The sequence below is a fragment of the Meles meles genome, chromosome 8 (genome assembly GCF_922984935.1).
Source record: "Meles meles chromosome 8, mMelMel3.1 paternal haplotype, whole genome shotgun sequence".
Classification (NCBI taxonomy): domain Eukaryota; kingdom Metazoa; phylum Chordata; class Mammalia; order Carnivora; family Mustelidae; genus Meles; species Meles meles.
Window position 1 is genome coordinate 79,937,163 of NC_060073.1, and position 24,262 is coordinate 79,961,424.

At 40.5% G+C, this 24,262-nt stretch overlaps 2 protein-coding genes across 2 annotated transcripts in view; both read left to right on the top strand.

Annotated features, from left to right (window-relative positions):
* Window positions 1-17,110, top strand: part of HEPHL1 (hephaestin like 1) — an 89,335-nt gene extending 72,225 nt beyond the window's left edge. The window contains exons 16-20 of the mRNA XM_046017259.1: window positions 11,387-11,609; window positions 12,880-13,019; window positions 15,897-16,059; window positions 16,742-16,813; window positions 16,908-17,110. Of these exons, the coding sequence (XP_045873215.1) occupies window positions 11,387-11,609; window positions 12,880-13,019; window positions 15,897-16,059; window positions 16,742-16,813; window positions 16,908-17,110 (801 nt within the window). The remainder of the gene's footprint in view (window positions 1-11,386; window positions 11,610-12,879; window positions 13,020-15,896; window positions 16,060-16,741; window positions 16,814-16,907) is intronic.
* Window positions 17,111-21,963: 4,853 nt separating this feature from the next.
* Window positions 21,964-24,262, top strand: part of PANX1 (pannexin 1) — a 45,948-nt gene continuing 43,649 nt past the window's right edge. Inside the window, exons 1-2 of the mRNA XM_046015592.1 lie at window positions 21,964-22,057; window positions 22,581-22,794. Of these exons, the coding sequence (XP_045871548.1) occupies window positions 22,614-22,794 (181 nt within the window). The 5' untranslated portion in view covers window positions 21,964-22,057; window positions 22,581-22,613. The remainder of the gene's footprint in view (window positions 22,058-22,580; window positions 22,795-24,262) is intronic.

Below are 24,262 nucleotides of genomic sequence, written 5' to 3' on the forward strand. Positions count from 1 at the left end.
CAATGATAGAGGAAACAATTCAACAAGAGGATAAAATAACGTAAATATTTATGCACTGAACATAGAGTACCTAAAAAAATAAAGCAACAGACATAAAAAGAGAAATTAACATAATACAATAAGAGTAGGGGACTCTAGTACCCCACTTACATCAGTGGATAGATCACCCAGACAGAAAATCAACAAGGAAATGGTGGCTTTGAACAACACATTAGACCAGCTAAAACTAACAGATATGTACAGAACATTTCAAGCCCAAACAGCAGAATACACATTCTTTTCAAGTGCACATGGAACATTCTCCAGGACAGATCAAATGTTAGGACACAAAACACGTCTCAATAAATATAAGAAGACTGAAATCATATCAAGCATCCTTTCTGACCACAACTATATGAAACTAGAAGTTAAGTACAAGAAAAAAATCCTGAAAAGAATGCAATTACATGGAGGCTAAAAATATGATACCAAACAATAAATGAGTCAATCAAGAAGTCAAAGAGGAAATACAAAAAATAAATGGAGACAAATGAAAATGAAGATACAATGGCCCAAAATCTTTGGGATGCAGCCATAGCAGTTTTAAGAGGGAAGTTTATAGTAATACCTCAAGAAGCAAGAAAAATCTCAAATAATTTAGCCTTACCCCTAAAGGAACTAGAAAAAGAACAATGACCAAGACTAGTAGAAGAAAGGGAATAATACAGATCAGAGTAGAAATAAGTGAACTAGAGACTAAAAAAAAATAAAAAAATAAATAGAAAAGGTCAATGAACCCTGGAGCTGGTTCTTTGAAAAGATTGACAAAATTGATAAACCTTTAGCCAGATACGTTAAGAGAAAAAGAGAGAGGACTCAAATAAAATCAGAAATGAAAAAAGAGAAATAACAACTGACATCACAGAAATATGAAAGATTATAGGAGAATATTATGAAAAATTACTGGAAAAATTGGACAACCTAGAAGAAATGGATAAATTCCTAGAAACATATAATCTTCCAAAACTGCATCCAAAAAATAGGAAATTTTAACAGACCAATTACTGGTAATGAAATTGAATCTGTAATCAAAATACTCCCAACAAACGAAAGTCTGTGACTTCACACGTGAATTCTATGATACATTTAAATGAAAATTAATATCTATTCTTCTCAAACTATTCCAAAAATAGAAGAGGAAGGAAAAATTCCAAACTCATTCTACAAGCTCAGCATTACCCATATATTGTGTACTTTTGATATTAAAGTTTTTTTTACTTAAATTTATTATAGTCTGAGCCAGCTTGACTCACATAAAATTTCTTTCCCAAGATTCCCTTCTACAAACCTTCTACAACTTCCTTTTTTACATCCAAATTTTGTCCTTTGCTTTTCCTCTTCCTTATTCTGAAATAATCAGCCTCACTCTAGGACAAAATTACTCTCTTTTCCCTCAACAAAAATGCATCTCCATTTCTCATACCTTCTTTAACCAAAAACATACAGCCTAGTTTCCTTACAGAGTCATTTCCCTTATTGTTTCTAATAGCTTGAATATATTGAATTTTTAACCATTAATCACCATAATTTCTAGTGAAAATAAAAAAGTAAACAATTGTTAACTGTCTTTTACACTAGTATTCTGTGGTTTGACAAATTTATAAATGCATTTCAAAATTTATAGAAATATATTCTACCTCATAGTAAATTTTTCAATGGGGCATACAACTTGTTTATTAATAAACCCAAATATCTTAAGTTTCTTGCTCATAAGAAGTAAAAAAAAGTAAGTAAACCCATGTTCAGTAATTAGCATTTCTGTATTTTATCTGGAAATGATCTAGATATTAAGTCATTATTCATCATTTCATTTCACTTAGCAAAACTCTAAAGTTTTAAGTTATCAAAAAGATGTGAGGAGACTATTTAAGTAGACATACCATAAAATACCACTATTGCTTAAAGGTTCACCTAAATATCACCAGCATTTTTCACAAGTTAAAACAAACAGTCCTAAAATGTGTATGGAAACACAAAAGACTCTAAGTAGCCAAAGAATCTTGAAAAAGAAAAACAAAGCTGCCGGTACCACAATTCTGGACTTTGAACACCATTACAAAGCTGTAGTCATCAAGACACCATGGTACTGGCACAAAAAACAGACACATAGATCCATGGAACAGAACAAAACACCCAGAAATGGATCCAGAAATATAAGGTCAACTAATCTTTTTTTTTTTTTTTTTTTTTTAATATTTATTTATTTATTTTTTTCAGCGTAACAGTCTTCATTCTTTTTGCACGACACCCAGTGCTCCATGCAAAACGTGCCCTCCCCATCACCCACCACCTGTTCCCCCAACCTCCCACCCCTGACCCTTCAAAACCCTCAGGTTGTTTTTCAGAGTCCATAGTCTCTTATGGTTCGCCTCCCCTCCCCAATGTCCATAGCCCGCTCCCCCTCTCCCAATCCCACCTCCCCCCAGCAACCCCCAGTTTGTTTTGTGAGATTAAGAGTCATTTATGGTTTGTCTCCCTCCCAATCCCATCTTGTTTCATTTATTCTTCTCCTATCCCCCTACCCCCCCATGTTGCTTCTCCATGTCCTCCTATCAGGGAGATCATATGATAGTTGTCTTTCTCCGATTGACTTATTTCACTAAGCATGATACGCTCTAGTTCCATCCATGTCGTCGCAAATGGCAAGATTTCATTTCTTTTGATGGCTGCATAGTATTCCATTGTGTATATATACCACATCTTCTTGATCCATTCATCTGTTGATGGACATCTAGGTTCTTTCCATAGTCTGGCTATTGTAGACATTGCTGCTATAAACATTCGGGTACACGTGCCCCTTCGGATCACTATGTTTGTATCTTTAGGGTAAATACCCAGTAGTGCAATTGCTGGGTCATAGGGTAGTTCTATTTTCAACATTTTGAGGAACCTCCATGCTGTTTTCCAGAGTGGTTGCACCAGCTTGCATTCCCACCAACAGTGGAGGAGGGTTCCCCTTTCTCCACATCCTCTCCAGCATCTGTCATTTCCTGACTTGTTAATTTTAGCCATTCTGACTGGTGTGAGGTGATATCTCATTGTGGTTTTGATTTGTATTTCCCTGATGCCGAGTGACGTGGAGCACTTTTTCATGTGTCTGTTGGCCATCTGGATGTCTTCTTTGCAGAAATGTCTGTTCATGTCCTCTGCCCATTTCTTGATTGGATTGTTTGTTCTTTGGGTGTTGAGTTTGCTAAGTTCCTTATAGATTTTGGATACTAGCCCTTTATCTGATATGTCGTTTGCAAATATCTTCTCCCATTCTGTCAGCTGTCTTTTGGTTTTGTTAACTGTTTCCTTTGCTGTGCAAAAGCTTTTGATCTTGATGAAATCCCAATAGTTCATTTTCGCCCTTGCTTCCCTTGCCTTTGCCGTTGTTCCTAGGAAGATGTTGCTGCGGCTGAGGTCGAAGAGGTTGCTGCCTGCATTCTCCTCAAGGATTTTGATGGATTCCTTTCTCACATTGAGGTCCTTCATCCATTTGGAGTCTATTTTCGTGTGTGGTGTAAGGAAGTGGTCCAATTTCATTTTTCTGCATGTGGCTGTCCAATTTTCCCAGCACCATTTATTGAAGAGGCTGTCTTTTTTCCATTGGACATTCTTTCCTGCTTTGTCGAAGATTAGTTGATAAGGTCAACTAATCTTTGACAAAAAAGGAAAGAGTATCCAGTGGAAATAAGACAGTCTCTTCAACAAATGGTGTTGGGAAAACTGGACAGCCACATGCAAAAGAATGAAACTTGACCACTTTCTTACATCATACACAAAATTAAATTCAAAAATGGATGAAAGACCTAAATGTGAGATAGGGAACCATCAAAATCCCAGAGAACACAGGCAGCAACCTCTTTGACATCATCCGTAGCAACTTCTTACTAGACAGGTCTCTGGAGGTAAGGGAAACAAAGGCAAAAATGAATTGCTAGGATTTCACTAAGATAAAAAGCTTTTGGGGGTACCTGGGTGGCTTATTTGGTTAAACATCTGACTCTTGATTTTGGCTCAGGTCATGATCTCAGGATTGTGAGATTGAGTCCCCCCATCAGTCTCTATGCTTGGTGTAGAATCTGCTTGAGATTCTTTCTCTCTCTCTCTTTCTCTCCATCCACCCATCCTCCTACTATCCTAAATAAATAAATAAAATCTTTGTTTTAAAAAAAGGCAAAGGAAACAACAGAACTAAAAGACAACCTACAGAATGGGAGAAAAATGCAAATTCACATCTCTGATAAAGGGTTAGTATCCAAAATATATAAAAACTTACCCAAACCAACACCCAAAAAACAAATAATCCAGTTAAGAAATGGTCAGAAAACATGAATAGACATTCTTCCACAGAAGACATACAGATGGCCAACAGACACATGGAAAGATACTCCATATCACTCACCATCAGGGAAATACAAATCAAAACCAGGATGAGATACCACCTCTCACCTGTCAGAATGGCTAAAATCAACAACACAGGAAACCCCAGATTTTGGCAAGGATGCGGAAAAGGGAAACCCTCTTGCACTGTTGGTGGGAATACAAGCTGGTACAGTCACTCTGGAAAACAGTATGGAGGTTCCTCAAAAACTTAAAAATAGAACTACTTTATGATCCAGCAATTGCACTGCTAGCTATTTATCTAAAGGATATAAAAATACAGATTCAAAGGGGTGCATGCCATCCAATGTTTATAGGAGCATCATCAACAATAGCCAAACTATGGAAAAAGCCCAAATGTCCGTTGATTAATGAATGGATAAAGAAGATGTGATGTGATGTGTGTGTGTGTGTGTGTGTGTGTGTGTGTGTGTGTGTGTGAGATGGAATATTACTTGACCATCAAAAAGAATGAAGCCTTGTCATTTATAATGACATGGCTGGAGCTACAGAGTATTATGCTAAGGGAAATAAGTCAGTCGGAGAAAGACAAATACCTATGATTTCACTCAGATGTTGAACTTAAGAAACAAAACAGATGATCATAAGGGAAGGGGGAAAATAGAAAGAGGGAAGCAAACCATAAGAGACTCCTAACGATAGAGAACAAACTGAAAGTTGATGGAGGGGAGCAGAGGAAACGGGCAAATAGGTGATGGGTATGAAGGAGGCCACTTGTCATGATGAGTACTGGGTGTTATATATAAGTGATGAATCCCTGAATTCTGCTCCCGAAACAATACTACACTATATGTTAACTAACTAGAATTTAAATAAAAACTTCAAACATTAAAAAAGTTCACCTAAAAACTCTAATTCTGATTACATCTATTAAATTCACTTGTTTTTTAACAATCATGTTTAGAATACTTATGAAAATTTCATCATACAAATTATTTTTCTTGTTAACAAAATTCTTAACAGAGGTAATGTGGACTTCCTTAATTAATAAACCCAGGTAGAATAAAAGTTGCAGGTCTGCATTATTGAATGTTAATAATTCTAAAGACGTATACATTTTAATTAAGCTATCAGACTTAATTAGCTTTATTTTTTTAAATATTTATTTATTTATGTATTTGTCAGAGAGAGAGAGAGAGAGCACAGGCAGGCAGAGTGGTAGGCAGAGGCAGAGGGAGAAGCAGGCTCCCTGCCGAGCAAGGAGCCCAATGTGGGACTCGATCCCAGGATGCTGGGATCATGACCTGAGCCGAAGGCAGCCACTTAACTGACTGAGCCACCCAGGTGTCCCGAAACTTAATTAGCTTTAATACTGAATACTTTTCCCAGATCACATGAACCCAGAAAGCATTTGGGTTAATTTCTATTATATTTTTGAGAATTTTATAAATACTTAATTCATTTAAGTATTTAATTTTCTTTAAGTCAATTAAATAGAGCTCTTTTACAAATTCATTTTGGCAATACTATCTAACACACACACAGAGAGATATAAACAGATCTTATAGATTCTGTTCTAAAATGTTGCCATGAATCAAGCACAATAATACAAAATCCAATAGTTATAAAGAAGTTAGATCTAAATTGTGTTACTGATAGATGGAAGAAGTTAAGGTTACCTATTAAGATGGTCAAAGCTTTTTATTACTATTTGTGGAGAAGATGCGATTTTTCATTTGCCCAAGTTCCAAAGAAATTCCCCACCTCCTTGTTTTTCTTCTGATAAGAATTATCTCCATGAAGTTTGTATTTCAAAGAGATGACTAGATAAGAGTTCCTGGAGAACACCAGGTAGAATATTTCCAGTCTCAAAGGCACAGGGAAAGAATGCCAGTTTTTCCAAAAGAACTGACCAGAACTATTTCCCGAGGTCAGAATTTTTACAGTATTTGCAAGCTTTTTGTAATAAATAGATGAGGTTTGGGGGATTGGCAAATTGGTAGTAGGTGGATTTTGAATTCTTTCTAGAGCTGCATTTTTGGTTTTGTCAAGATTTGTGAAATAAGGGTAGATGCTTTAATTCCTCAAAGAATTGGGTTGCAGCCTAAATGATATCAAGGGGCCGATGTACCCACCTAACCTCATTATTTTCAATTTGGCTTTTTAAAAATATATGTCAGGAGAGGATTTCCAGCTAAGATGAAAATCAAACGATTTCTATGGATTTAGGACTGTTTGTCTCTGGAATGTTTTAGTAAATCCTTCTACAAATGCTTGGGATGTTTTTCTTTCCCTCTGGATACATCATTTCATTTTTGCCAGGAAATCTAAAAAAATGTCTCTCAGGGTCTCATTATCAGCTTCCAATCTGGTCAACTTCTTGCCACAGAACTACTTTAAAAATTCTTGTAAATATCTTGTCACCTTTCAGCCAGGAAAATATTTCTGGCAGTACTGAATACTCCTTGTATAGAAAAGCAGTCCCTGAAGAGGGTAAAAGATACTAATTTCCCAAGATCCAAAGTCACACGCAAAGATAGGCAAGAGAAAGAAATGGCAACCTGCATGTCCCAGGCAGGCAGAAAGCCAAGTCAAGTTCTTAGGACATAAAAGAAACTGGAAGGCAATAGTTGTCCCTGGGAGAGAAATGATCAATAACCAACAGGTATGGATTTGGAAAGGAAAGGACAATGTGAAGTTTAATTTTCCTTTCTTAACTGGACCCTACAGACAGATGTTCAGGAGACCTGACTCTTGGTAAGAATTCTTACCATTTTCTGACTTTTGCCAGTTTTCTCAGGATCCCCACTGCAGGCTCCACTGTCTATTAGGATTTGGCAAGGTTTTTTATTCATTTTAATTTTAGTTTCCCCTGGGCTTTTTAAGGGAATAATGTAACAGTTTATCAAAAAAATCTGTCAGGGTTTATCAACTCTGGGGGTGGGGGGCGTTATGACCCCTTTGTAGGTAAATATGGGGCATTTGAGTGGCTATTGAAGAATTTGCACAAAACCTGTGAGGACGGTTTTGTATTTCTCCTTATGTCTTTCTCCTTATGTCTCAGTTGATTACAAATGAGACATCAATTTCTGGGCCAGTGTTTTGATGATGGACTCCAAGGAGCATGTAATGAAGAAGTCCTAAGTATTGTTTCAGATACTTTTTGCATCTTTAATTTTTCATTAGACTTTTGCAAAGACACTTTGCATGAAGTTATTTTGGAATCCCTTTTTTTTTATATAAGTTATTTTGGAATCTTAAAGCCTTTTGGAAGCTTTTACATACCAATTAAAATAGGTTTCCCATTCTGTTTGCTTGATTTGGAAACCCTTGTTTGTAAGTGTACTTCTTAAATCAATGATCTTGTCTCATTGAAACATTCCCCATGATGGCCATTGTAACTCTAGGTCATCTTTAGTTAGATTTTGCCATTTTAGTAGTATTTATAGCTTCTGGGGCTGTAGTTCCAAGACATAAAATAAGTAGATGTTCCAGAAGGTGGTATGCTCAACTCTTTGAAATTTGAGGGTCTCTCTCAAAGAGAGAGCTAAGTCTTTGAGTCTCTTGAAGTCAAACTAATACCCAAGGGGGCTGTGCCACTGGGTTGGAGATTATGTGGTGTTTTACACTGTGCCTTGTTATTCGGACATTTTCTTGAGGTGTATGAATGACCGAGTGTCAATCTAACCTGTTCTGTGACCAACTTATTTTACCACAAGAGTCTTAGGAGTTTAGTAGCAGATGCTCTAACAGCTTTTAAGTGCTCAATCCATGCCTGCCAATTTTGTAGGTTTTGGCTTCCAAGATTCCATTAGCAATAGCCTTTATCTACACAAAACACGTAAAACAAAATTCTGTTTTGGACCCAGCCCAGCTTTCAAGTTAGATCCAGTCCAACTCCAACCAGTAATGACCAGCAGTTCCCAAGGTAGAATTTGGAGACTGAACCAAGGGCTGGGGATTCCAGTCCAATGGAGAACTGTGGAAAGCTAATTAGAGTGGGAGCTTGACGCAAAGAGAGTGGAGCTCAGAACCAAGGAGAACTTATCCACAGCCCTCAGAAATGGTAAGAAAGAGAATTCAGAGGGTTTGCAGGTATCATGCCTGTTTCTCACTGTTCCTGAAAGCCATCAGGAGTGTTCTTTGGATACCATCATTGCTACCAATTCTCTTAAAAAACAAAACTCAAAAAAAAAAAAAACCAAACAAAAAAAACTCAACTGAGTACACTCTAGAGTCCTACAGACTTTATTCAATAACTTATGAATCAAGGAGCATCCCACCTAGCAGATAGATCAGAGCTCCAAAGAGCTGCACAGAATGAAAGACTTTCATAGGCAGAAAGGGATGGGATAAGAAAGTTACTAGTGAAAAATGGATTATTTGTGGCAAGGTCATCTTCCTTTAGGGGATGGCAGAGGTCTAAGAAGCAGATTACCTCATTGGTCATGACCAAGTAACTCCAGATTAAGACTCCACTCTGGGGAGAGGTTGAAATGGTAATTAAATGAAAAGGTATTAAATCTCAGTTTGGTGATGTGGGCTTTGTATAAGTGACTCCATCTGGAGTCTATTATCTCTTTGTAAACAGTAGTTATTACAGAAACAGTATGGCCAGCAAAGTAAAAAAAATATTTACTGCTGGTGCTTTACCAAAAAACGTTTGCCAACCCTCGATCTAAAGTATGGGTTAAAAAAAAAACAACAAATAAAATCCCCGTGTGTCAGTTACCAAATTTAGAACTTACACAACATCAAAAATTAATGATCTACTATATATTGGCTAATTGAGCATAGTAATAATAATAAAATAAAGGTAGCTGGAAGCAAAAGAGGATATGTAAATAGATAATCATAAAATAAAAACACATTTTAATGTAATTTATATCATTTTTTAAAAGATTTTATTTATTTATTTGTCAGAGAGAGAGAGTCAGAGAGAGAAAGATCACAAGTAGGCAGAGAGGCAGGCAGAGGCAGAGGGAGAAGCAGGCTCCCTGCCGAGCAAGGAGCCTGATATGGGACTCGATCCCAGGATGCTGGGATCATGACCCGAGCCGAAGGCAGCCGCTTAACCAACTGAGCCACACAGGCGTCCCTATATCATGGTTTTTGATGTGAGAAATCTATCATTTGTAAAGGTACTGCCATTGCCATTGGACTTGGGAAAGAAAGCACACTCCAAACATAACTGAAACTGCAAACTATTTGAATAATAAGTAATTAACTTTACTTAGCAATTAAAGATTCAATACTGAATTCAAGTCAGATATGTGTATATAAAACAACTAGTCTCTAATTACATGTCATAAATCAAAATCCAAACTAAAGTCATATCTGATATGTAATGTAAGCATTGTCCATTATTTTTAAAAAGATAAAGGATTATCTAAACTTATATTTTAGATGCTGTATTAACATCCCTGAGTTGTATTGGACAGTGCAAGAGTTCAGGAGAGAAATACAAGACACCCGAAAAAATAAAATTACATATTGGAATTATGGGAAACCCACATTTGTTTATTCCTTTGAGCCTCCCAATAAATATTTATTGAGCACTTGTGATATGCAAATGGTCCTACCAAGTTCTATGAAGGATGCAAATATTCCTGTCTTGAAAGAATTTATCATCTTTGGGGAAAATAATACATGTGCACACCCATAATTATAATACAACTTGGAGTCTGGTGAGTTCAGTAGGAATACAGGGCTATAGAGGGAGCATTAGAAAGAGAGTCTAAGAAGAAAGAACATTACGAGTAAAGCTGAAAATAGGAAAATAGAAGGTGTGTTTGGGAAATGTTCAGCATCCTACTGGCCACCATCTAAGGTACAAAAGGAAAGTAGTTTGGGGGAACTTAAGGTAGAAAAATCCACTGGGGGAGCACATGAAGAGCTTAAGGACCTCTCGAGAGTTTGTGTTTTTCCAGCAGGAATATCACTGGAAAAACACTGAAGACTGCTAGATATGGGAGTGATGAGACTGACTTGATGGTAGTCAAAAGGATAGGCTGGATGCGAGGTAAGCCAGAGACCAGAGAGGACCCAATTTCTAGTCCAGGGCGAGGGATTAAGATCCAACACTAGAACCATGGTGGATGGAATGGGAAAAAAGTCACAGAATGGAGAGGTATTGTGAAGGGAAAAGAAATGTAAGATTTGACAGTAAACAAGATGGGACAAAATGAGGAAGAAAAAAGAATGAAACACTGAAATTGTTTCCTGACCTAAATAACAGGAAACAGCATAGTACTATCAACAGAAATAGAGAGTTCAGGAGAAGGAAGTGTTTTGAGGGAAATAATAAAACGCACTTTAAAAATGCTCAGTGGATTGAACTGTTGCCGGAAGCACATCCAGATGGAGTATCTAAATAGGCAATTGGAAATGTGGGAGTTTTCCTCCCAAAGAAAACGTAGGGCTGAACAATTTGACATGGCAGTCATCCATGGTCCCAAATCATTTTCTAATTACCCATAGAAAGTGGAATATAAGACCTGTATGTAGTTATATAGTCTCACTTGGAACGTGAACAAGAAAATAGAAATAAGCATTCAATTATTCAACAAATATTTATTGAGCATCTTTTAGGTACTAATCACTGGACTGTGCTCTGGTGACTCAGTGATGAGGAAGGGACACCAATTCAGCCCTCAAAGAGGTTGCTGGAGCTCATTTTTAGGAGCACTTCCACATCTTCAGGGCTTCTTAATTATTTTGTGGTAGGGAGCTGGGTGGCACAGTAGGTTAAGTGGCCAACTCTTGGTTTCCACTCAGGTTGTGATCTCAGAGTTGTGAGATCGAGCCCCATAGGGGGCTCCACACTCAGCATGGAGTCTGCTTGAGGTTCTCTCTCTCCCTCTCCCTCTGCCTCTCCCTTCACAAATTAATAAATAAATCTTAAAAAAAATTATTATTTTGCAGTCGACAGTCTTTTCAACAGTGGCCTTCCTACTAACTTAAAATGTCTTGTTAAATTATTTAAAGGCTCCTCTAATTCAGTTTATTTTTCTTTCAGGATACATATAGCGGTTTGATGGGTCCTCTGATTATTTGCAGAGAAGGAGTGTTGAATGAAAAGGGAAGAAGAAGTGATGTTGATTATGAATTCGTTCTCTTGTTTTTGGTATTTAATGAGAATGAATCCTGGTATCTGGATGACAATATTAAGAAGTATCTCAATAAAGATCCACGACATTTTAAGCGCACTGATGATTTTGAAGAGAGCAACAGAATGCATGGTATATCAGAGGTTTAAAAAGAAGATATAAGCTCATAGAAATTCCTATAACTATAGTAGGTCCCCAACTCCTTCTCTGAACCCTTCCCCATTCCCAGGGGCACCTGGACTAGAGAAAGTCCTCTAGACCTTTCCTTCAGAGGGAATGAACTAATCCATTGATTGGCTGCCAGCAAGGTCCAGTGCAACTTTAGATCAATTATGTAGGGTGCTCTATCTCAGAAGTCTGGGATCCATAAACTATAAGATTGTAAAGTAATTCCTAAAAAATGAATGATCACTTATGGGTATATTTCTATAAGAATACATCATAACATCAAGCTAATCAAATTTAAGGGCCTGGTTACACTGACTCGGGGACACGAAATTCCATCACCAAATTTCTCTTTTAATGTGTCTATGCTATTTATTTAATTCTATGTACTTTAAGGTAGTTTTTTTATTTTAAGTGAGAGTAATATGTTCTAATTGACATATTCGTACTATCATACCAAGATCTACTTCTGACCAAAATATACAAAAAGATAGGCCTTGCCCAAGGTCACAAAGTAATTATTGCTAACACTGATAGAATATGTAGGCTGATTTCTGATTCAGCTACTCCTTCCCCTACAATTTTGCTTCCCTTCCCCCAAAGTTTGAGTATGCTATTTTTAATAAATATAACTCATTTGGCTGTGGCAAAATGTACAGAATAATAGTAGAAATCAGGGGAGGGGAGTCCCCATAATTCAACCCAGCTGGAGTTTGCTTTGGTCATTGTGAGGGCATGGGCTCAGTCCATGTGAAGCTTTCCTCCTTTTGGCAATTCAGTCATGCCTCGGAACTTGCCCCAAACTAGCTCTCAGAAAGCAAAGAGTTAAGGGAATAGCTTCTAAGTCATTCAGTTTTGACTTATAGGACCTTGATTCTCTGTGCTTTAGTTCACTCATCTATAGAATGGCATAAATAAGGGCTGCTTCAGAAATAAGCCTGTAACCCACTCCATAAAGAGAATGTGCCAAACTAGAAAGTACACAGACAACACCCTGCTACCCAAGACGTAGCTTTTGAAAATAAACTGCGACTTCTCTTTTCTGGCTCTCTTTTGTAAGGATTTCTTCATAACCTGGATTTTGGATCTAGAATGGTGGGAACATTGGTGTGAGTAAGATGGTTATGTGTTTATTAGGTAGATGAAAATATGGGTAACTTAAAGATCTTGAACCATTTCTAAAACCAGATTAAGTAATGACCGCTAATCAAAGACTCTTTTCTTTTCATCTTCTTAGCTATCAATGGAAAGATTTTTGGGAACCTCCATGGCCTTATCATGAATGAAGATACGATGACCAACTGGTATCTGTTGGGAATGGGAAGTGAGGTGGACATACATACCATCCATTATCATGCTGAGAGCTTTCTTTTCAAAGTAAGTCTTAGGAATGCGCTTTGGGGAAGACTTTTTGAACTCAAAGAGTCAATGTATGTTCACTGTGAATAAAGATGACTTGTGAGGTTCTTGTTAGAAAATGGAAGAGAATAACGTGATTATACCCTCCCCCTGGTAAATATTTCTTAATATGTGTACATATTTTGTTGTGCTTACAAGAAACTCTCCAAGCTTCAGAGGGGAGTTTTCTCATCAGTTGTATGGGGATAATGTTTACCACTCTGGATGATGCTGTTAATACTACATATAAAAGCCCCAGTAATAGTCTGTTCCTTATCCTTAACCTTTCCCCTTTTCTTTTTCTTTCTTTTTATTTCCTTTGTTTGTTATGTCATTTGCAAATATCTTCTCCCATTCTCTAGGTTGCCTTTTAGTTTTGTTGACTGTTTCCTTTGCCTTGCAGAAGGTTTTTATCTTTATGAAGTCCCAATAGTTCATTTTTTGCCTTTTTTCCCTTGCCTTTAGAGACGTGTCTTGCAAGAAGTTGCTGTGGCCAAGGTCAAAGAGGTTACTGCCTGTGATCTCCTCTAGGATTTTGATTGATTTCTGTCTCACATTTAGGTCTTTCACCCATTTTGAGTTTATCTTTGTGTATGGTATAAGAGAATGGTCCAATCTCATTCTTCTGCATGTGGCTGTCCAATTTTCCCAGCACCATTTATTGAAGAGACTGTCTTTTTTCCATCGGATATTCTTTCCTACTTTGTCGAAGACTAGTTGACCATAAAGTTGAGCATCCATTTCTGGACTCTCTATTCTGTTCTATTGATGTCTGTGTCTGTTTTTGTGCCAGTACCATGCTGTCTTGATGATCACAGCCTTGTAATATTGCTTGAAGTCAGGCACTGTGTGGGCCCCCAGCTCTGGTTTTCTTTTTCAACATTCCCCTGGATATTCAGAGTCTTTTCTGGTTCCATACAAATTTTAAGATTGTTTGTTTCAGCTATGGGAAAAATGTTGATGGTTTTTTGATATGATTGCATTGAATGTGTAGATTGCTCTGGGCAATATAGATATTTTAACAATGTTTATTCTTCCAATCCATGAGCATGGAATGTTTTTTCCATCTCAGCATACAGATCTTGAATATATTTTGTTGGATTATTACCTAAGTAATAACATGGGTTTTGGTGATAGTATAAGTTTCATTGTCTCTATTTCAACTTATAATTTTTAATTACCAATATATAGAAGTATAATTGATTTTTGTATACTTGACCGTGTATCCTACAACTTTGCTAAATAGTTCTAGTAGCTTTTTTGTAGATTTCGGGATGATGGTTTCGTACATAGACAATCTTTTTTTCTGTGAATTGGGATGGTTTTATTTCTTTATTCAATCTGCATGCCTTTTATTTCTTGTCTTGCCTTATTGCACTGGCTAGGACCTCTAATGTTGAATCTGAATGGTGAAAGGGAATATCCTCGCCTTAGTCTTGATGGGGGTTGGGGGGAAGTATTCAGTTACTCATCACTGAATATAAAATTTGCTTTAGGATTTTTGTTGTTCCTATTAATAAGTGGAAGCAGTTTTTTTTTATTCTTAGTTTGCTGATGGTTTTTATCATAAACAGATGTTAAATTCTATCAAATGTGTTTTCTGCATCTATTGAGATGATCATATTTTTCTTCTTTAATTTGTGGATGATTTTCTTTAGTATATTTGTCATTGACATAGATTAATTTTCAAATATTGAACCAGTTTTCAATCTCAGGATCAATCATACTTTGTCACAATACATTATCTTTTGTGTGTATTTTTTGATTCATACTAGTATTTTTTAAGGATTTTACATTTATGTTCATGAAAAATATTGGTTGTAGCTTTCTCTTCTCATATAGTATTAGGGTAATGTATAGGTAAAATATTAGGGTGTCATGGTAATGCTAGCTCATGAGTTGGAAGAGGTCTGTCCTCTTCTATTTTTCCAGTAGGATTTGTTTAGTACTGGTATTATTTCTTCTTTAAATGTTGGTAGAATTTGCCAATGAAGCCATCTGGACCTGGAGTTTTAATTTATTAGAAAGTCTTAATATAATTCCAGTTTCTTTAATAGATAATCTGAATAGTGAACCTAGGTAATTTTCATCTTAAGGAATTTGTCCATACCATCCAAGTTGTAGAATTCACAGACATTATTATTATTATTATTCATAATATTCCTTTATTATCCTTTCCAATGCCTGGAAGGTCTTAGTGATGTCCCCTCTTTCATTCCTAATATTCGTAATTTGTGTCTTTTTTTTTTCTTGGTCAGTTTGTCTAGGGGTTTGTATTAGTTATTGTTTTATAACAAATTACCCCAAAACATAGTGTCCTAAAACAACAGATGCTAACTTACAATTTTTCTGGGTCAGAAATCTGGGAGTAGTTTAGCTAGTCAGTTCTGACCCAGCGTTTCTCATAAGGCTATAATCAAGATGTCAGCTGGAGCAGCAGTCGTCAGGTTTGATTGGGACCAGAGAATCCACACCCAAACTCACTCATGGAGCTATTGACTGAAAGCTTCATTTCTTCACCACGTGGTTATGCCATGGGAGTGGACTTTCCCTGGGGTGAGTGATCCAAGAGAAGAGAGCAAGAGAGAGAGTCTAAGTCTTTTAGAAGTAGAATGCCATCACTTCTTCCACATGCTGTTGATCTCACAGACCAACTTTCATACAGTATAGAAGGGGACTACAAAGGTTATGAATAGCAGGAGGCAGGGATCATTGGGAGGCATCATGAAGGATGGTATCACATCTTAATGACCTGTTCAAAGAATCAGTTTTTGTTTTCTTTGATTTATCTCTATTATTTTTCTATTCTCCATTTTATTGATTTCTGCTCTTATCTTTATTACCTTCTTTCTGCAGATAGATAAATCTTACCGAGGAGATGTTTATGATCTCTTTCCTGGGACATTCCAAACCATTGAGCTGTTTGCTGATCACCCAGGGACATGGTTGTTACACTGTCACGTGTCTGACCACATCCATGCTGGCATGGAAACAACCTACACAGTCCTTCGGAACATAGGTACTGCTTTCTGTCAGGGATGATGGGTGATAGCACCAGGCTTCCTGTAGGCCCTGAAAATAGGGGACTTAAGAGCCTCCAAGGGCTCAGAGTCAAGTAAGAGAGACAGACATAGAAACAGTAACTATTATAGAATATGATATGTGCCAACATATAATGCAGAGTACAGGGCTCTGTGGAGATAATGAAGATAATGGTTAACAATGTAGGGACAGGGGGCGCCTGGGTGGCTCAGTGGGTTAAGGCCCTGCCTTTGGCTCCGTTCATGATCCCAGGGTCCTGGGATCAAGGCCCGCATTGGACTCTCTGCTCAGCGGGGAGCCTGCTTCCCTTCCTCTCTCTGCCTGCTTCTCTGCCTACTTGTGATCCGTCAAGTAAATAAACAAAATCTTTTAAAAAAACAAAACAAACAAAAAAACAATGTGGGGACATGAGCAAACATTCTAGAAGCTATAATGCTTCAGATGGATCTTAATGGGTGAGCAGAATCTTGAAAGGTAGATGGGGTAAGGACAGTGTGTGTATAGGTATGTAAAACAGTAAGAACTTAAGAAAGCCCTGCAGATACAAACAGGATAAAGTCCTCCTTGGTAAAATGGCATAACCCTTGAAATAACTCATGTCATGAGAAGAATCTACTTCTGTTGTTTATAAAACAATCAATTTTGTCATCTTTGTCCAGACAACAGGATCCCTTACTCCACGAAATCTCCATCTGGAGGAGCATCCCGTCCAGACACAGTGCCCCCCAATGGTAATGATACCCTCCCTGAATCCCTCATGCAAATGGTCAGCATTCACTCCCTAGGGAAGGGCAGAGGACTAACACCTCACTTTTCTTTTCGCAGAAGAACCCGGCAAGGAGCAGCTCTATTTCTTTGGCAAGAATCTGGGTCCTAGGGGAGCCAAAGCAGCCTTGGTCATCCTCTTCATCATTGAACTCCTCCTCCTGATCTCCACAGTGATTCTCTCCCTCAGACTGCAGTCGGCAAGGAAGCAGGTCGCATATCGGGAAGTCCAGTCCTGCGCACTCCCCACGGATGCTCTGTGAACCAGCTGGTCGTCCTCAGCAGGGAAACTGGACAAGGCATCGTTCATTAAGACAGGTTTACATTATATCTTGGATCAGGCTCTGATCCTCCAGAACACAATCATAGCAATTTGCTTTTACTTATTTATTTTTTTTAATGGGCTGTGAATAATCCTCAGGTATAAAATACAGAAAGAAGAACAGGTGTGACTGAGAAAACACAGTCTGTTCTCTGAAAGAATTTGCTGAAGTGGGACAACCCTCTGAAAGATATCTTTATTTTCCTTTTTTTTTTTTTTTTTTTTTGTAATTCTTAGATTAGACAGTGCTTCCTCAGCTAACCATCCAAGTTTCTAGATGGACGACTTTGGGAGTTATACTGCTTCAGGCACCTAAGTGGAATGGCACTGATTTTTCAACACTGCATAATGTTACTTAAGATGTTTCCCTTAGTCATTTCAGGGAAAATAACTTCTTGAGGAGTTCATGAAAATGTCTAAACCACTATCTGCTGATAGAATTTGACCAAATGAAGCTTTTGGAGGCCTTAGCCAGATCTCCTGGCCTTTTCCACTTTAATATAAATAGCCTACAGAAGGCAAAGTTATCAGCATTTTTTTTTTTAATTGCTGCTGTTTTTATGCAAACCTGCAGAGATACTTTGATGTTTACAACTCACATTATGTTATATGTTTTTACAAAGTTTCCATGGCAATGGGTTTTTTTTCCCCCAAAAAAATCATTCAGAGAATTTGTATTTGTATTTTAGAATGTGGGGTCCAGAAAGTCTACAAGAGAAGGATAGGATCTCCCACTGTGAAGCAGAGACTTCCTTAAAGTTTAGTGGGAACTCCTGCGTGGGAGGGAAGCTTTGCAGAAGGCGAATCTGGACTTGAGCCTTGAGTCTGATTTTTCATTCACCTAGTGGATCTTTCCAAGTCTGCATCTTCTAGGAAACAAAAACAGTCTCACCATGTGAGCAACATGATACCCTCCCTGAATCCCTCATGCAAATGGTCAGGAAGGAGGAAGTCATGTGCAGCTGACTGGTGGGGAGAAGAACTCACAAAATTCTTGATTCCATGCCTCTTAAAGATAGCCCTTTGGGGGAGGAGAAAAAAAAACAGAAAAGAAAAGGCTAGAAAAAAGAGAGTCCCAGTTGTAAGGTTTTAAATCATTAAATTGGTTTTAAAGACATGCATTACAGTTTTCAAGGCTCAAATGCAAAAATAAATTACCAGACAATTAAACTCAACCCATTACAAGGTGATCCACACTCTCCGTATACATGCCTAAACATTAGGTTAAGATTGATAAAAGCAACTTTGCTTATTACTAGACTGAGAAATTGCCCTTAACTCAGGGCCAGATGCCCTGCGATGCCAATGTCAATGCCAAATGAATGATATCGGTACATCTGCCTTAGCAGGTCAATTGGCTGTCCAGATGAACAAGTAGAACCTAAAAAAATACTCTGGTGGAGGGACCTTTCCTACTTTCTCATCTTCATCTTGGTGAGGGAAAATGGGTAATTTGATAGAAGTTATAGTCTTACATGAAACAGGATGCGGATGCTAATAGTTCTGTTCTTAGTTGGCTTGAACGTCATATCCAACAGTGTACCCAAAGGATTCTGAATTCCAGCCTGCTAACCACACAATGTGATTTTGTAGTATGTGTTCTACGGTTTTCATACACGTGTAGGCTGTATAATTTCATAGTGATAATTATGATAAATGCCTTATTTATAACTCACCTAGATAACAAATTACTTAGTTTTTCCCCTTTCTCTTAGTCTATTTTTTTAATGAAAATGAAACCATAAAGTAGTTTGATTACACACCATTTCTCTTTTTAATAAAGTTTCACAGATTATGAGATGGCTACTTGCTTTTTTTTTTTTTTTTAACTATTACCTGATCACTAGACCTAGGGCAGGGTTGGTTAAAGGAGAATAGTCTTTTAGCTATTCAGCAATTATCCTTCTTATACCTGCTAAGGAAATGAAACAGAATAACAATATGTCTCCCAAAGAATATGACTATCCTTAAACATTGTTTCCTCAAATGTACCATACTTCTTCCTCTGCTTTAGTCCTTGAGAAAATCAATTACAATTAGATACATCTCCTGTTACACTGAAGAAGTATCCGTGCTCCTACCAGGGCAGGTGTCTTCCTTAGCTCTGGACTTAAACCTTCTTGCTCTCTCAAGAACTTCATTCCCTCAGTGTTCAGCTTTTTCTACTGCATGAAGTCATTGGCAGCACCAACTGCCAAAAGACAGAGGACTGCTCTCCTTAATTTCATATCCCTCTCTAACCCAGTTTCTCTGTTCTCTTCATAGCAGAACTTTTGTCCGTACCACCTCACCTCATGGATTCCTCAACCCATTCCAGTGACTTCCAACTCAGTGTGCCTTGCTCCCACCTCCCAGTCTGCTGTCGTCAAAATCAACAACCACGAAGCCATTTCTAATGGCTTCCTCATCTTGATCTCACTCAACCTGTCCATAACAACTGATGGCTCCTTCTTTTGAAATACCCCATAGTCCCCTGGCTCATCACCATGACCCCTTGCCAGCCTTCCTTCTTCCTTCAGCTCTTCCTTCTCAGTCTCTTGCTAGTTCCTTCTCTCCCATCTAACTTAAGTGTTGGCATGTGTCAGGGCTTGCCACTGGGCCCTCTTCTCTCTTTTGCCCTCGGGGTAGGCTTATAATGTTCCCAAAGATTTTGTGTCCTCATACCCGAACCTGTGTTATTTTATACGGCAAAAAGGACTATGCAGTGAAGTGAAGGATCCTGAGAAAGACTACTCAGGCTGTCCATAAATAAAACTCACAGTGCCCTTCTAAGAGAGGCAGAGGGAGATTTGTCTATGGAAGAAGGCCATGTGACAACCGAAGAAGGACAGCGTGCTGTGGCTTTGGAGTTGGAGGAAGGGGCCACAAGCCAAGGAATGGCTGCTGTAAAATCTGGGAAAGGCAAGGGAACAGATTCTCCTCCAGAGCCTTCAGAGGGAGCTTGGCCCTGCCAGCATCTTGTATTCCAGTGAACATGATTTTGGATTTAAGAGCTCCAGAACTGTTAGAGAATACATCGGAGCCATCAAGTTTGTGGTCATTTTTTACAGCCTTCTCCATATGTTATTTCATCCATTTCACTTTTAATTATTTCCAAATTGTTTATCTTGGTCTGGGACCCAGCCTGATTTGGCCAATGCACACCTCTCCAACTTGATCTCCAACTCTTCCCTGCTCTAGCTTTGATCAGTTCTTGTGTCCTCTAGTTCTTTTCTGCCTCAGGACCTTTACACATGCTGCTTCCTGTGCCTGGAGTACTCTTCCTCTCCAGCACTCTCATCCCTCTTCCTACATTTCCTGGCTATCTTTGAGCTATCCAGACTTTCCTCTGTTATTTCCCAGAGTCACTGTTTTACTTTGTAGTGCTTATCACAAGACATGACCATTTTATCTTTCTGTTTGATTTTCTTCTGCCTCTTTGACTGCAATGTAGGCTTCATGGAAGCAAAGACCCCTGACTTTTTTTTTTTTTTTTTTTGCTCATTGCTGCATCCCCAGCCCAGACCACTGTGCAGATACATAATAGTTGTTCAGCAAATATTACTTGATTGAATGTATAAGCAGAACAGATGGTATAGTGGGCTGGACTAGTCTGACTTTGACTATTTCGGTTGCAAAAAGTCTCATTCAAATGTCAAGGGTCTAAAACAAACAAAACAGATTCTGGGATGCTTGCTGTGAGGTCCACAGCTGCTTTGGCTTCCTTCTAATAAATGGCACAGGAGCAAGGGTCCGGGCGGGGAAGAGCATGTATTATTCAATCCCTAAATGCACTTTACAATTAATTTTTTTTAAAAAAGGTAATGTCATCAAAAATAAGTCTAAGAAACTGTCACAGCTAAGAGGAACTAAGGAGATGTGACAACTAAACACAGCGTGGCATCCTTAGATGGGATCCTAGAACAAAACAAAACAGAACAAAACTAAAAAGGATACAAGGTGAACATTTAGGAGATACGAATAAACTAGATTTTCATTAATATTATTATTGTATTAATATTAATGTAATCTGATCAACCATCAGATTTTGTATATTAGGAGAGAGGAGCAAGCGAATTTGGAAATTGGTTGTGGCAGCTGGGAGAAATGGAAGCGGTGAAGATCGTGCTGGAGGCTCTGGGTTGGGTGGATGGATGGATGGTAGTGCATTCAGCCAGATAGATAGGGAAGACAGGAGTTCAGCTGGAGGGGAAGACGACTGCAGTCCCGACCATTGTGAGTCCAAAGTCCTGTGAGCCATCCCAGCGCAGAGCTGTGTAAACTGCTGGGTGAGCGTTCAGAGGACAGGTCAAGATGGAGATAAGCCGGAGGGACTCGAGGGCAGAGGGGTTGGTTAGCCTGGGCCCGCCCAGCAACAAAGGGCAGAGTAGGCAGCCCAGCCCAAGCAGCCTCCTGTTTAAAGGTCCCGTCAGCTGCAAAGATTGTGGGCTAGAGCATCTCCTCCTGTTTCTCCACTTCCTGTAAGGGGTTCAGAAGCAGCTGTCTGCAGCCCCTAATCCCACCCACCGGCGAACAGCTGGGGGCCGGCTCCCGCATAAGGCTCGGCTCTCCAGCGCCGGAGGAAAAACGCAGACCAGGGCACCGATCATAGAAGTGTGGGACTGTGGCGCACGCAGGGCTCCCCACAGACCTCGCGCCTCCACTCGCACAAGCTCCCCGGAAGGGTCCAGAGTCCCCTCTTCTACACCCTTGGACTGGCTTTTATGGCGGCCATTGCCCTTTGAAGCATTTGCAGCTCCTTTTAAGCTGGTTCCACCGTGTAGAGTTGTTAGCGGGGCGTCAAGGGAGACCGTCCTGTCCACAGGGTGAAAAGCCGCTTTCAGAAATGATTTCCAAAAATCCCGGGCTAGGAACGGGGGAGGCCGAGAGGGACGCGAGCAATTCGGAGGTACTGCTCAGTGCGAAGATGCCTCTGCGGAGGCGGATCCCGGGGACCCCGCACGGGGCGGCGCCCACCCCGCCCGCGTCACCGCGGTTTCCGGCAACTCCACGCGCCCGGACTCTCGGGCTCGCCCAGGGTCCCGGAAGAGCGCGGCGGGGCGAGCGGAGCGCGGGCGGGCCGGGGGGCGGCTTCGGGTCCTGGGGCGGGGCGGAGGGGTCGCGGGAGCGGCTGCCTCTCGCGCCCGCGGACGAGGCGGCGAGCGGCGCGCGCAGCCGGGGAACGCGTACTGGGCGAGCGCGCGGGGGCGGGCCGGCGGCGGACTAGCGAGCGCGAGAGCTCCTGCGCCCGGGCGCACGGCGGGAGCTGTGGCGGCGGTGCTGTGGCTCGCCGGGAGCCGGGAGCCCCGACACACAAAGGCTGGGGGGCGGGGAGGGGATGTGTGAGCAACCGGGGAGCCGCGAAACGGAAAGCGAAAGCCGTGGGCGCGGCAGGTGACGGCGAAGGCGGGGTACCCGGGCCTGTCTTCCAGGGCTTGTCGGGCTGACCCCGGCGCGCCGCAGCCATGGCTATCGCCCACCTGGCCACCGAGTACGTGTTCTCGGACTTCTTGCTGAAGGAGCCCTCGGAGCCCAAGTTCAAGGGGCTGCGGCTGGAGCTGGCAGTGGATAAGATGGTCACGTGCATTGCCGTGGGTCTGCCCCTGCTGCTCATCTCGCTGGCCTTCGCGCAGGAAATCTCGATCGGTAAGGCCGGTGCGGGAGGGGCGGGGTGGGGCCGGCCAGCGCGATTGGGCGTCATCCGAGGAGCCCAGGTCTGGTGGGAATAGATTTTACTGCGCGCCCCTGGAAGCCCTCCCAGGCTGCGATGGGCGTGAACGTTGGGAAGAAAGGGAGCCCCAGCTTTATGTGTATTCTTTGCCCACGTGGTTCATTTTATGCCCCTGTGGATCCTGTTTGTATCCCTACTGCTCAGTTCTTCTGCCTGCTTCCCCACTGATCCTGAGTGTGGCTTAGCGTTCGTGTCCCGCTCTTAGGACCAGCGCCCTTACCATCATATTTGTCGAAAATAACGGTCTCCTATTCCCTTCCCTCTCACGCCTGCATTTGTGTAATTACCTCAAAATTTGGAGCAGAGAAGTTCCTGAGTGGCTGAATGGAGGATGTGAAGAAAAGTACTCCATGAAATGTGTGTTCTCCCTTCATTACCTCACTTTGAGTTGATACTGATTGAGACTTTAGCCCTGCGGGATGGTGAGTGCTGGGAAATGACTGCACCTGGCAGGTATTAGAGGGATACCAGAATCCTCCATCCGGACGGCATTGTTACGAATGTGGGATGAACAAGTCCCCATCATGTAGACTATCCTTTACTCATAATAACACTTCCAAGGTGCGAAAGTGTTTGGGGCAGGATCATGCGGCTAATAAGACTGGTCTTTCTCATCAGCTGTTCTGACTTCCAACACAGGAGAGGATGCTTTTGAGTCAACGGGACAGCTATAGCCTGTTCAGTCCTAGAGAAGAGAGGTGGGTGGCAATGGACCTTGGGGAAAGCTTCTATGAGAAGTTGTGCTGGTCCTGAGCCTTGGAGCACAGGTGGGATTTGGATAAGCAGAGGTGAGACCTTTGCTAAGATTTTGAGATTTCACAGAATGTTACATGTTCCTGGAAGGAGAGAGACAGTGACCGTCCCTGCGTTAGGGGAGTTAGTCACCGTTCTTGGGATAGGAGCATGAATACAGGTCCAGTCTGTTAGAACAGAGGAGTACAGACTTGATGATTTTCAAAGTGCGAAGTTATTATTTGAGCAGAGGATGGACCTGCTGGAAGCAGTGCTCAATAAACCTGATGGTAACATGTAGGGTCTAGGGTCGAGGAGGGAAGTGGAACTAGGGAGGCCAGATGCCAGATGATGGGGCATTAAATGAGGTCTTATGCATGCATGGGGGCCAAGATTTGAAGGGGAAGGATGGGAGAGGATGATTTCTAAGAGATCAAGGAACAATAAGCGGCCCTTGGGTACCTAGTTTTTAATAGGTCAAGAAAGGCAGATATTGACCAGAGTTGTTGGGAAGGCTGCAGACCTGAGTGACTGGAAAATGGTGGTGCCTGCAGAGGTGAAGAAGCAGAGGGAGAAGAGAGACTCTCCAGCGGGCTCCCCACTGAGCACGAAGCCTGACGCAGGGCTCCATCTCATGACCCTGAGATCACC